This window comes from Pygoscelis adeliae, unplaced genomic scaffold (assembly GCF_000699105.1).
Source record: "Pygoscelis adeliae isolate BGI_AS28 unplaced genomic scaffold, ASM69910v1 Scaffold220, whole genome shotgun sequence".
Classification (NCBI taxonomy): domain Eukaryota; kingdom Metazoa; phylum Chordata; class Aves; order Sphenisciformes; family Spheniscidae; genus Pygoscelis; species Pygoscelis adeliae.
In genome coordinates, this window is record NW_008824049.1 from 1,719,219 (window position 1) to 1,733,001 (window position 13,783).

Here is a 13,783-nt window from a genome sequence, read left to right on the forward strand (position 1 = left end):
CGGGGAGCGCCGCGCCGGCGCTCGGTGAAAGCCCGGGCGGGCACCGCGGGGACAGGTTTTCATCAGAATTTTCTGGCAAATTCGTAAACCCTAGTAAATATTGAGAAAAACTGGAGCCCGCTGCGGGGCGGCGGCGGAGAAGCGCAAGTAGGAGCGTTTCGGGAGTGCTGCAGACGCTGCCGCCCCGGCGGAGGAGTGAGGGGCGACCGGCGGGGCACCCCGGCCCGTCCGTTATCTGAGGGCCCGGCGGTTCTGTCCTCTCGGGGTCTGTGCCCTCAGAAGTACATCGTCTTTCTCGGTGACCAGAGAGTGAGATTTCGAGCTGTTGCCTGTTTTTAATCGCCATGTTATACTTAGAATCTCACCTGTTACCAGTGTCGAACAATAGCTTCATGTGGTAAGAGCAACGTTCAGAACACCCAGGTGAGCAGTCACCTTAGCCTAGAGCTGACACCCAGCGTGTCTGTTCCAGTGATTCATAAGCAAAAGACATGGGACAGATGGTATAAGCATCTTAAAAACAAACTTGCCACAGCCAGGAAATGATGTGGTGAGGAAAAGAAATTTGTTTTTAGAAAACATAAACAAAGAACTGCATCTAAAAATAGACCTGATAAGCTTTGAGATTATGTTAAAATGTAGTGATAATTATATGGTATCACTTAAAGCTAAAATGATGACTGCTTAGGTATTTTCACTTACCTGGAAGTCTGGACTTCTCAATATGTAACTTTAACAGTGAGTTTTACAGAGTTTCTAATGCAAGTTTTGGGCATAGTTACAGCATCAGTTATTATAATGCCTGTTACTGTTATGTATCATTAACTCTAAGCCTAAATAATGTTTGGTTTTGGATTTATTGCTCTGCTGTTAAGTGGACATAATATTCATGAGAGAAATCATACAGCCATTCACCAATGTACACATCATATGTCATTCTTCTGCTTGGTTGCCCTCTCTCCTTTCTCTTCCTTTCCCTTCCCAGCCCACTTTCCCTTCCCCCAAGAAGATGGAGACGTGTCTGTACTTGTAATGGTTCCTTTCTTCCCCTTTAATTCAGATTACTGGGGAAGGAGAGGCGGAATGCAAAGAGTAATTAATCAGAATCTTGTTAAGCAAGCCTTATCAATCACAGGCATTCAATGAATTATCATAAAACATTACAGCATTATTCTCTTTTCATAATCATCATAGACTGTCCCTTACCGAGGATGATAACAGCCCAATAAAGCATCCATCAAAACCAAATTAAATGTAATTTAATGTTTTGTATAATACCCAAGGCTGTGGTCTTGCAAGCACTTAAGCAAATGCTTAATTTCCAGCCTCTTAGCAGTAAAAGTATTTCCCGGATTGTTAGTAATTAAATCGATGTCTGGGTGTTAACACTTAAGGTTTAAGATTGTGGCCTAAATTTGTGATATAATTATGCAGATAAATGTCTATTGCATCTTAGTAGTTTCCCAGTGTATGTCAACAACAATGGCAAGACAAGACAGTGAACAAAGAATACTGTTGAATGCCCGGAGGGAGTTCTTAATTGGTCAGTGAATAAAACGACATGTATTTTTCTTAGTAGTTGGTTTTGGGGTTTTTTTTTAAGCTTTTTGAACTTTATTGGCATAGTTACAGTATGATTATCATGTTTCAGGATAATGCTGCAAGTTTATTCCTTTAAAATGGAAGTGGGGGATGTTTATTTGTAGGTGTTTCAAGTGCTTTAGACGTGTGTACTTATTTTAGGGTGATGTGTTCCTCTTAATAAAGAGACTATTACTCTATGCAAGTCTGACATGGAATACCCCATTGTCATTAAGTAGAGCTCTATTTCTTGACAAGAGTAAGGTTCTGAGCAGGAGATGGTCTATTTAGCTGTGGAAGAGGCTGATATGAGAGTTCAGTTATAACTACTATATGTACAGAAACTGGTTTCTGAATAATTTTTTGTAGGATTTTGTGTTCACCATCAAGTTTGGAATCATGGTAGTTAGGTCAGCTAGCTAAACATGAGATGGGACATGAAAAAAGTCTCAGCAAAATAGTTTAAAGTTCTGTCAAGCCTACTTTCTGTGTTTTCCATCGGAAGTGATAACAGGAAGGATGTGTTTTACAGAATGCATTTTCATAAAAGGACACATTGCCCAATCCGTATTGCATAGCTTAGACTCTTCCTCTGGCAACAAGCTGAAAGTTTGGAAGTTGCAGAAATCTTAACTTCAGAAGTTTGAATAAAGACATTTTAGAGGTAAAGTTTTCAAAGTGTCATTCCTGATGGTAATTTAACTGTAATTAACATGGAGATTACTTCAGGCATGCGGTAGCGAAAAGAGACTGGTCTGTGGGATGCAGATTGCTCGAGCCAGTGGGCCCCCACATGATTCAGATTTCTGAAATCAAGAATACTTGCTGTTTATAAAGGACTTATTAAAAGAAAAACAAGATAGGTTGTCTGATGACTAGTTTAGTATCTTTCTTTAGACAGAAGATGGGGGATGTCTTTGGATGCCTGTTACTCCAGCAACCTGATCAAAGCTATTTCATCTCTTGGGGGAAAAAAAAGTACGATTCCGTACATGTACTGAAATACTCACTTAAACACAAAATCTCCACAGTTGGTTACTTTGACAAACATTCAGCTGGGTAACACATGGCAATTTGTTGGCAGATCTGCAATTTGACTGTTAAGTAGGCATTAAGTTTTAATTACATTGGTTGGATTCCATTGTGCACGGTTTTATTCTGCCCATGTGAAGTTTTGTTTATGTTTGCATTGTGATTAACAGCACTTGCATAGCACCTTAGTGCTGTGTCCTCTACTCTAGAAATGTTAATGCATATAAATACTGCTCTTATAAATAGAGAAAGCAGTTCTTAGGCAAACGTCTCAACTGCAAATAGATGGCTGAGGTGGCATCAATGCTGCGTACATGCCATTAATGAGACACACCTTCCTTCCTGACTTTTTTTTTGTCTTGAATCACTGGATTCAAGCTTTGAGATTCTCCTGATGAAGGATGTATACTAGTCAATATTAACTGTTGTAGCCTACGGTTCTGTCGTGTCTTGATTTGGGCTCCGCTGGAAGGAAAATGTGCAACAGCTGCATTGCTGCTTCCTGTGCTACAGTTTTTTGTGAATGGGCATGGAAAGGATCTTCAGAAATGACAATGCAACGGTTTTCCAGTAATGCAGATTTTAATCCAGCTTGCCCGTTTGACTTTATTTTCTCATAAATTCTAGTAAACCTGAGTGGGATGATAACACAGAATGGCTAAATAACTTCTTCAAAAGTGACTGGTATCAGGTGATAGAGGAGGAAGAATTGAAGATTGAGGGGGGGAAAAACGCAGACAAATAGGAATTAAAAGTAGCAGCCCCACTTGTCAGTAAAACCAGATCACTGTCTTTTGAAAATCTGAGTTACATTTTTGGACGTGGGAAGGGAAAAAGTTGAAAAAACTGGCCTAGGGTTAGAAGAGGACTGAAGCTGGCATGTTTTGGCTTCAAAGTACTGTACATTTGCTCCTTTGGCATGTGTTTTAGAATTCTGTATGTTTACAGCTTTTGCTCAAAAAATTAGTGATGGCTGAAAAGACAGAAGGAAGAAAACAAATACTTCATAGGGTATGTATAGGACAAAAAAAAATCTGTTCATCTTTCTGTAAAGAAAAGTTAATGTCTTGTGGCTAGCACATAGCCACAGTAATCCAGAAGAACTAGTTTCTCTGCATGGCTCTGCCACAGTTTCTTTTAAGAGGCCTCGGGCAAGCCATGTACTGGTCATCAGTGCAAGAGTTGGACAATTTTATGTTTGTTAGTCACTGAAGAAAATATAGATGGAGTCCTAAGAGCAAGTCCTAAGACCCTAACTTGTTTGTTCCCCCCCTACCCACTTCCACCCAGTGATCTATCGAATTATGCTAATTTGTGTACTTTTTCTCTGTCCTACTGCACTTTATTTTAGGTAAAGTATAAATGTTTCAGCAGAATGGGGGAGGATTACCCACTCCCCTGCCACAGAACATCTTCTAGTCTAAGGTCCTGAGAGTCAACAGGGAAAGGAAAAAGATAATTTTGTGATTCAGCCCAAGCTGTGATGTGCTCAGACCATCTTCAGAGAAGATAATGCTAATGCAGTTGTACTGTCCTTATAATATGAGGAGAGGTATGAGGAATGGAACATGGGTTGACGTAGTGTCATTTTTGACGTAGCCTCTCAGCTTGAAAAACAGGCTGCACGTGACAAATGTGCTTAAATTTCTTCTTTTCCTTATCTGAAAACTGTATAAACTATTAGGCTTCAGAAGTCTTCTGTGAGGGACGGTGTTCTGAAAATCTAAGTTCTCAGATGTAGGAGCAAAGAAATAAACTAGATATTCATTTTATTGAAATCAAAGAATTTTGATGACCCCTTTAAAACAGAGGAACATAAATCATTGTAATACGTTTGCACATGAAATAACTTGTCTTGTTAGTGATAGTCATCATTTACTCTGTTCTGATTTTCCAGAAATCTTGTTTACATTACAGTGCTGTGGAGGGAAATCATCCTGTCTTGGGTCGTGCCTGTCTTTTTGCAGCTGTGATGCAAAGGAGAAAAAAAAAGAGTGAAATTTCAAACCACAAGTATGCTCTGGCCTTTTGACATCCATTGAGTGGTTCCAGGAGTAAGAGAACCTGAATTAAGTCATACTTAGGTAGAGATGAAAGGGAGGAGGAAGCTCATGGGCACGCTAGTTTTAATAGCTCAGTTCAGATGTTTTTGTTTTTGGTGTATACAGGCTTCTTCGCTGCTGCAGTCCCAGTTGGAGGTTGAATTAACTGGAACTACATCAGTGTATTGAAGGACGTTCAGAATGCACTGTGCTATACTTCCATTTGGGAGATAGTGGTAAAAAAATAATTTTATTAGGGTTTTCCTTTCACTTCAGTGGGTCTGGGAGGTTCCTGGGTTTGAAAATCTCAACGTTGTTTTATGAATTCATATAGGGCAGAATTTTGATAGGAATGCTTGAGAATTATTCTTAAAAATTTTAAAATGTCAGTGCATTTCTAGTAAGTAGGTAGGCTGAGCACTGCTTTTCCTGTCTTCCTGTAGATGGAGTTCTTCTGTCTAGATAAATAAGAAATTTGGTTTGATTTTATTTTTAATGGCATTCTTCCAGAGTTTGTAAATTATCAAGGATCATAAATCTCTAAATTTTACATGCTATCTAGTGACAACATGCATTTTTCAATATATAAAATTAAAGTAGATGCAAGGGCCTAAAACAAAATCTAGAGCAGAAGCATTTGGAAGCTTGACACTATCCTAATTTTTATTAATTGAAAACAGTTTAATCATAGCATTTTAATTGAGAAGACATTTTGCAACATTCCAGGAATATATTGCCTGAGATGGTTCTTGAATCTTTCTGTCTTTCCTATAAGAGCAAACTTTAAATATCAGGAAGTTTTCATATTGCTTTTTAAGGCTGTGTCGTCTGTTTTAAAGCTTTATAATTTATTGACGACCCCTTGATTCATTTGTATAATCTTTTTCTAAATGTATAAGGAGGCTTAAAATGCCTGGGTTTTGGCTATTTTTACAACCGAACATAAAGATCAGTTGAACTGCATCTTTAAAAAGTTGTGCTTAGGATACTGAAATTTTCAGTGCTTTTGTTGATTTCACTTTATGATTAAATGTAATATTGTTTTCTGTCAGTCATCTGTTTTAATATTTTAACAGAAGCCTGGCTCTGCAAATAAAGGGATGAAAATAGGATGAAAAATGGGGATTAAATTGCAGGGGAAACTTTCTCAGAATGAGCGCAGTTAAACTGTGTCAGTCTCTCTCACAGGGAAGCTTTTTTTGTTTGGGATGTTATGAAACTATCCCACAGAAAAGGGCAAAGCAATAGATAGTAAGGAGCAATCAAAAAAAAAAAATCTGGTGCCAGCCACTGCCTGTATAGCACATCACATGACCTATCAGAATCATAAATATTTTAGAAAGAAAAAAAAATCCTAGCAGAGGAATCAACATCGATGTGAATATCTATAGCTTCTCTGACTGTTTTAGAACTGTGCTGTGAAGAACAACATTTGCCCTGTGAGTTGTTGTTCTAAGTTTAATTAGCTGGTAGGAAATACTAGAAAAGCATTATTTTGAAACTCAGTTGCTACATAGTCATCACTCTCCATGGTACCTTGTGCATGTGCCATACGATAATGATGGTACACATTCACTCATTTTCTTTAAATGCATTGTAACTCATTTTGTTGCTATTAGACCAAATCTGTTTTGGTACCAAACTTGGTAGTATCACCAGTGATTTACAATTACTGGTACAACTGCACCATATAAGGGGACATCAAACCACAGTATATAAATTATGTGCATACATGCGCTGTCAGTGAATAGTTTTCCACGAGTTATACAGATTTTTAAAATTGGAAAGAAAAAAAAAAGGATTGAACATGGAGAAAGAGTTAATTGAATCTATATGAGGACTGTTAGCATCATCTGGCTTAATTTAGGTACATGTTTTTAAAACTGTCTAACTGGTGAGTATGAGAGCATATGTCTGCCTACATATAAAGAATTTAGGCTTTAAAAATGTCAGTAACCTCAGAACTAACAAACTACGGAGTGCTTTTGGTCATTTAGATATCTTATGTCTGTATTACTCTCTTGAAAATTGTCCTCAGGTAGGAAGAGCAACAATCCCATCTAGAAGGATAATTCATTAACCAGTTGATTTTGAAAGCTAGCTGTGCAAACTGTTGAAAATTAACAACTCTCACCATCTGAAGTTTTTATTCTGGTGTAACAACATCTATTTGACCTTGCATTTCCACTTGACATGCTTCTTGCGATATTACGATCATACATCTTAAAAGCGGTAATAGAGGTTGTATATGTTTATTGACTTTTAAAAACATTATGTCTTTAAATAGGATCTTTGAATTATATATATTCCTGTAAATCACCAGTCTGTTTTGTGGCTTCTGTAATCTACTTCTTTGGCCAGCATGAGAAGAATAGGTACAGAAAAGTGCTGGCAGTCTGAAAAGATGTCCTAGCATTTCTCTGTTATTGATCTGTGAGTAGCAGGGGGGATTTGGACAATTAAGCCTTACTGATTAAAAGTACTCTTACAGAAAGCAATTTCTGAGGAAGTTTGCATGAGTCAGTGTAATATGCCAAATGTTTGTTTCAGATATGTTTTTGTGAAGCAGGAACGTTAGAAAGGTCTTCCTTTCCTGCTTACAAATATTAAGTCTTAATTTTACATAATTGAAAATGCCCATCTCCATCCTTCTGTCTTACAAATCTTTGAATTCTGCTACCTCCCTGCAAGTTGGTAAACATACAGAATTTATGAATGCATACAGACTAAGGGCTCCCTTTTCCTAAAGCAGGTGTTTTGATGTTCACGTACTTCATCCTGCAGTGCTTCATACTGATGTCCCTAGTCTCTAGATTGGAAGAATCTCCTCAATGGTACTCTGAAGTTAGTCATTTTGTAGTCAATTTCAGTGGTACTGCAATTTTCTAGCCAAATCTTTCAACTTCTTTTCAACATGGTTTTCTCCTCTTTCACGTGAAATTCAAGCTGCTTTGTATTCTGACAATATGCATTGCTGTCATTTCATACATGCTCATTCCTCACTTGTTGCTTTTCTTTGCTCTCAGCTTCACAACTGTTTTCATCCAAGCTTGTATGCCTTAAGCAGCTTTCCATGTGCCCAGTGCTTTTCTCTTAGTTCCTCCTTTAGTTTGCTCTTTTTACAGAGCTGTTGAAGGAGTTCGTAAAGGAATGCTTTTTTACTTTATGAAGGCAAAAAGTTCTTGGGGAAAAATTACTTGACCTATTTTCACATCTTTTACATTTTATTTGTTATGTATCTATTGCCATAAATAATGAGGACTTTGCAATATCTGATTTTTGAGCCCAAATGAGTGTCTTTCCCATGTGTTTAAAACTGTATTAATTTTGCACTTTTACTATTGTAGGAGGTTGGTGAGCCATTCAAGGAGGAGAAGGCTGTTGCTAAATACTTACGTTTCAACTGTCCAACAAAATCCACCAACATGATGGGCCACCGAGTTGATTATTTTATTGGTAGGGTTACTCTTAACCAGAAAATAAAACTTTCTTCTTCTGACATTGTACTTGGGGGGTGGCTGTTTTGTTTTTATTATTAGTGCTTTATCTAGTAAGTACTGATCTTACAGTTTGGTTTTGACAACTTACCTAGGCATTAGATAGCCATAAAATTAATCTTACCAGCCTGAAGTAAACACAATAAACTTTTTGCTCTGTGATGTAAAGGTGTATAGTTGTCAAGAGTGCTGTATTTCAGAATAGTGTCTAGTCTTACTTGAAAGATTGAGAGGACGTGGAACATCACTAGAACTTACTGACTGGTTGGTGTGGTTCAAGGAATGTAGTCTAAATGTTAAAATAAATGTTATTAATTTTAATGCATTTTTAATTCCATTTTTCCCCTCTAGCCTCAAAAGCTGTGGATTGCCTCCTGGATTCTAAATGGGCAAAGGCAAAGAAAGGAGAAGAGGCTTTATTTACAACCCGAGAATCTGTAGTTGATTACTGCAACAGGTATGACCTAGCCTAATTCATCAATTTTATTAATGAGTATAGTTGTCAAGATGTCTTAGTTATTTAGGAACGAATTTCACTTAGGCTTCGTGCATTCTAAAACGTTTGTGGTTGTATGTAAAAATAATGAATGTATTTTTATTACTGTGTTTGAGGGTGGAAACAATGTAGGTTCATCATATTTGTTCTCAAAACTCTCATGCTGTCATTATGCTGCTTCGGGCAGCAAGATGAACAAAACAATTTTCCTAAATTTTACAGTTATTTTAAGTTAGTAGGGTCAGAGTTCTCAAATCTCTCCTTCCCGTGAACCTAGTCTGCTATCATGGCAGAAGCTGGACTTTGAGGTTCAATTTATGCTTCTCAAATGGTATGTCCCTGCTGTTTAGTGTACTCTTAAGTGCTTTTTTAGATGAATGGCATATTCTGACTATACCTCATTTGGGACAGACACATAGGGTTAAGAGGACTGTCTACACTTGGAGAGCTCTGCGAAAGCTATTTAGAAATGAAGAATGTGGCTAATATTTAGTCTTTTTTTTTTCTGGCCTCTTTTAGATAGCCATCCAGGAAGGTGAGATTCTTCCCCCCCCAGTTCCAGGGCTGAGGCAGGGCTGATTCTGTGTTTGAACTTGAATCCTTTTGCTGATTTCTTCAAGAAAGTTTAGAAAAAAGCATTATTCTAATGGAAGCAGAAAAATAAGTTTTCCCTTCCAGAGTCTTTCGACTGCAGTAGGAGTCTGTGTGTTTGTTCTTCAGTTACTAAAGCATCAGATGAGTCAACAGCTGGTTGAGTCCTTCAGCTCCAGCAGTGTAAAGAATGCCTGTGTAGTGTGCAAAGAAAATCAGTTCAACTCTCTGTTCTCTGGCTGTGATTTTTATCACCACTGTCATTTCGTGGCCTGATGATCCATTTGGCACCATACCACGTCTGCAGTTTGGTTTCTCTTGCTCGCTTCTATATTGCTAATAATGCTAAGGCCACCTTTGGTCACTGAAGCTGTTTTCAGAGTTTTAAGTATTAGCACTGTCTACTTCCTTTGCCTTTTGGAAGGGATGGAGGATTATCTTAATACAAAAATAACCCCTTCAGTGTAAGAGGCTGCTTAGGCTCTTACTCATATTAAAAACAAGTACCTTAACTCTCAGTGTGGCTATTGCTTGTTTTACCTGCCCTATCAAACAAAAAACAAATATCAGATCCTGCTCCTTCATCCTGTGTCAACTGCATTGTTCAATTGCATATTTAAAACAAGTTACTAACTGAATTCTTAATGCTGTTCCAGTACGTAAGGTCTCCCGGTACACTTGTATATTGATCTAAGTTCAGCAAGTTTTCTTTTGAGGGGTTTTGTTCACAAATAAGCTACATCAGTAATGCTTTTTTCAGCAGATCTATAGAGAGTTAACAATTCAGGAATCAGCAAGCAATCCGGACTTCATTAGTTATGTCAAGGTCTGTCTGGCTTCAGGACCTGGCTGTTGGCTGCACTGATGCCATGGCTCCATGCTCTGAGCAGTAGGTCTTGCACAGTCCCGTCTTTTTATAGTCCATCAGAGGCACAGGTAGCTCCTGCAAGTGAAAGAGCTGTCCTGCAGACCAGACCTGTCCTGTGGGCTGCTTAGTACCTGAGTCCCCTAAACTTCCAGCTGTGAAGAAAAGTAGTTTCTCCCAAACAAGTGATTTTCTGTTGCTAGAAAGAGGATCCATGTCAGCGCTTGTCTGAAGGAAGTTTTTCAATATACTTGAAACAACTCTGCTTGATAGTCAGCATGCACATAAGCTTAATTGGTAGAATGACTTCTCTCTCTTTAGCGAGTTTTCCTAATTTAACAAGCAGTCCAGCAAAAGGATTTGGTCTGCAGCAAGAGATGAAGGAAATCAAGGACCAGTCAAATCAATTTGATGCATACGATCAGGATTTTCCGTGTGAATGTGTGCTTGGATTTCACATCCCACTGCTTCCTCTCAGTCTGAAGAGCAGTATTCTATACTGCTCTTCCTACTCTGAATTTGGCTATGATCCTTTCAAGGACATTACTTGTTGGTGACAACCTTAAGACTACCAAATAACTACTTCCTGGTGCCCCGCTGGCCGTATATGTACTTGCTATAAGGTATGTTTGTAGCTGACATGAATGGAATGCTTGCATATGTACCACAATTTCAACAGGGTGATTTTCTTCATCGTGCACCACTTACCGAGGAACTTGATAAGCCATATGTCCACTTTCTTATTTTTGCTATGAAATACATTGACATGAACTTGAAAATTAATATTGGATGGAGTTGCATTAATGGGAAAGATAATTAAATTGACCTGGTGGCTTTCTCCGTCCTACATCTTGTGTATTCATTTATATCTACGCAAAATGCTGCCACGGAAAAGTATGGGTTTTACCCAGTTTTGAACAGATGAACAATAAAAGCAAAGCAAGGGGTGAGACACAGGATAATTAGGTCTGGAGTATTTATTTGCAAATAGAGCAGATGATGGTGACCTCTGTCTTTCAGTCATGCTATTCATGATTATATTAGATAGATAATCTAGAATGGTATCTAACAACATAATTGAGTGTAAACGTTGTTATCACAGCCACGCTTAAATGTATCATTTAACGTTTTTCATTTTAAGACTCCTGAAAAAACAGTTCTTTCATCGAGCATTAAAAGTGATGAAAATGAAACCTGACAAGGATACGAAAAAAGAAAAGGAAAAAGGAAAGGCCGAGAGTGGGAAAGAAGAGGAGAAAAAGAGCAAGAAGGAAAGTGGCAAAGATGAAAAAACTAAGAAGGAGAAAGAAAAGGAAAAGAAAAAGGATGGTGAAAAAGAGGAGTGTAAGAAGGTAAGTACTATCTGTAAGAGGAGAGACAAACCTGTAACTAATTGTTAAGATTACATTGGCTTAAAAATACGGTTGATTGGTCTAAAATGTGACATACCTTTTTTGCCTGTTTTCATCTCTAAAATACGCTTCTTCTCTCCTTGTTTTTTTTAAACTTTGGAGTTCTGATTTTGATCTAGATCAAAAAAGAGGCTTCAGTTGGGCCTTTGTGTACCTCATCATCTTCTAATGTGGACTGAGTTAACTAAAAACTACTTCTCTTCAGCTGCAGCGGGCAATGATGCTTTGTACAAGTGTAGGTTAGCATAGAGTGACACATATGCATGGGACCTAACATCTCAAAACAGTGCAGCTGCACATGTAAAACAAACAATTTTGCGATGTTTGGTAAGAAGAATGTTTGGAATGTAATATTTGATACATGGTGCTTGTAAACAGCTCTGTAATAGTGGACCATTTTTCTGTATGACAGCTCCATTACTAATCTGTATACTGTCTAGTTTTCACAGACTTCTGATTTACTTTCTTTAAAGTTCAAACTATTATTACTGTACAAGTTTTCATGTGCTTTTTCACGTTTTTATTCCTGATTTCTTTTATTAGCAGAACAGAATTCCTAAATTAAAATGTTAGGAATCTGCAAGAGAAACTTGATGAAGGGATGTGGTTTTTCTTCTATATACAGTGGTATGAATGCAGTGAGAGTTAGTAGGATAGTGCTCAGAAGTTATTCCCATTCAGACACTCCTAAGTCAAATAATGGCACATTTAGCAAGAGGTATGGTCTGTGTGCAAAGGTCTAGATCTCAGAAGAAAGCTACATGGCTAATAAAAGAATTATAAACAAAACAATCTTGCTGGCAGCCTAAACATAGAAGCCAGGGTAAGATTACCTAACTCTTGAGGTACTTTAAAATGCTGATTATGAACATTATGAACTCCTCCAATTCCCTGTCATCTGGAGAATTAACATTATTAAATGTAATGTTGATTTTTAAACTAATCATTATTTATTGAACTGATATTTTAGTGGATTATATAAGCCAGTGGGTAGTAACTTGAACAACAACACAGGACAAAAATTAGGAAGTTAATTTCAAGCAAAGAAATAAGCAAAGAGAAGGAAACAGGAGACAGGGAAGAGGAAGCACAAGATCCAGAAAGAGATTGAGGAGGATAGAGAATAAACAGGCAGAAACTGATTCTGAAAGGATGCCCATGTGCTAAATATGGCACCAAGGTACCAAATAATTCTAATAAAGTTAGTGATTATGAAGTGTTGTACCCTGTTCTTGATCTTTGTGCAGGCTTTCTGTTAATATCAGTGGAGCTTCGCTATGCATTTGAAGACATAATGCAATCCTGAAGTCATAGTCTAGTCCTTAGACACTAACTAAAAATAAAAATTTCCCTTTCCTTACAATTTTCCTTTATTTTTGAGGTACCCAGTTGGCAATAAATGAGAACAGGAGGAAAGAAAGCCTCTTTACTTTAGGAAAAAAAAAGTGTGAACGTGATCTTAAGTTTGTGAAAAGTTATCAGACTCAACATAAAAATACTAGAAATTAAAGCCCTCTTAACTTTTTTTTTGTTTTTTTTAATATATGTAATTTGTGTTTGTCTTCAGGATGAGATCCCAGGAACACCCAAGAAAAAGGAAACTAAGAGGAAATTTAAACTTGAGCCACACGAAGACCAAGTTTTCTTGGATGGAAATGAGGTAGGATTTATGGGTACTTTCTAACTTTTAGTGTCAATGTACTATTGTCAGATAATAGGTTAATTTACTGGATTTCTGCAAACTCTTAAACTCTTTCTTGACATGTTGAAAGAAAAATTAATGGCAATGTGATGGCTGATCGTGAAACATCAGATTTGTAGATATTTGCAAGGAGGCTAGGGGGAGATAAATGTAGGACAGTAACTTAAAAAAAAAAAAATCTAAGAGGAGACTTAATTACCAGTAATTTACATGTTAGCGGCCATGAGGTGAAATGTTTGTCCTCAGGGTGCGATGGGACGTTGGAGCAGGCTGCCCAGAGCGCTTCTGCAGCCTCCGTGCTCAGAGGCTTTCAAGAGCAGACTGGGTGAAGCCGTGAGTAACCTGGGCTGGCCTCACAGCTGACCCTGCTTTGAACAGGAGGGTGGGCTAGAGACCACCTGAGGTCCCTTCCAACCCAAATTATCCTATGGCCATTGTCATGCTGAAATATTTCTAAACAAAAGACAGGCCTTTTAGAACATGATGTTCAATCACAGGAGGGGAAATAAAAAATACCCGCCATCCAGAGGCTGCCTGACTTTGTGATCTGAGCAGAGAGGGGACA

The 13,783-nt window shown here is 37.9% G+C and overlaps 1 protein-coding gene across 1 annotated transcript in view; it reads left to right on the forward strand.

The window, feature by feature from the left end:
• Nucleotides 1–1,523: 1,523 nt before the first annotated feature.
• Nucleotides 1,524–13,783, forward strand: part of SEC62 (SEC62 homolog (S. cerevisiae)) — a 17,536-nt gene continuing 5,276 nt past the window's right edge. Inside the window, exons 1-5 of the mRNA XM_009333569.1 lie at nucleotides 1,524–1,543; nucleotides 8,003–8,111; nucleotides 8,504–8,609; nucleotides 11,246–11,456; nucleotides 13,084–13,176. Of these exons, the coding sequence (XP_009331844.1) occupies nucleotides 8,081–8,111; nucleotides 8,504–8,609; nucleotides 11,246–11,456; nucleotides 13,084–13,176 (441 nt within the window). The 5' untranslated portion in view covers nucleotides 1,524–1,543; nucleotides 8,003–8,080. The remainder of the gene's footprint in view (nucleotides 1,544–8,002; nucleotides 8,112–8,503; nucleotides 8,610–11,245; nucleotides 11,457–13,083; nucleotides 13,177–13,783) is intronic.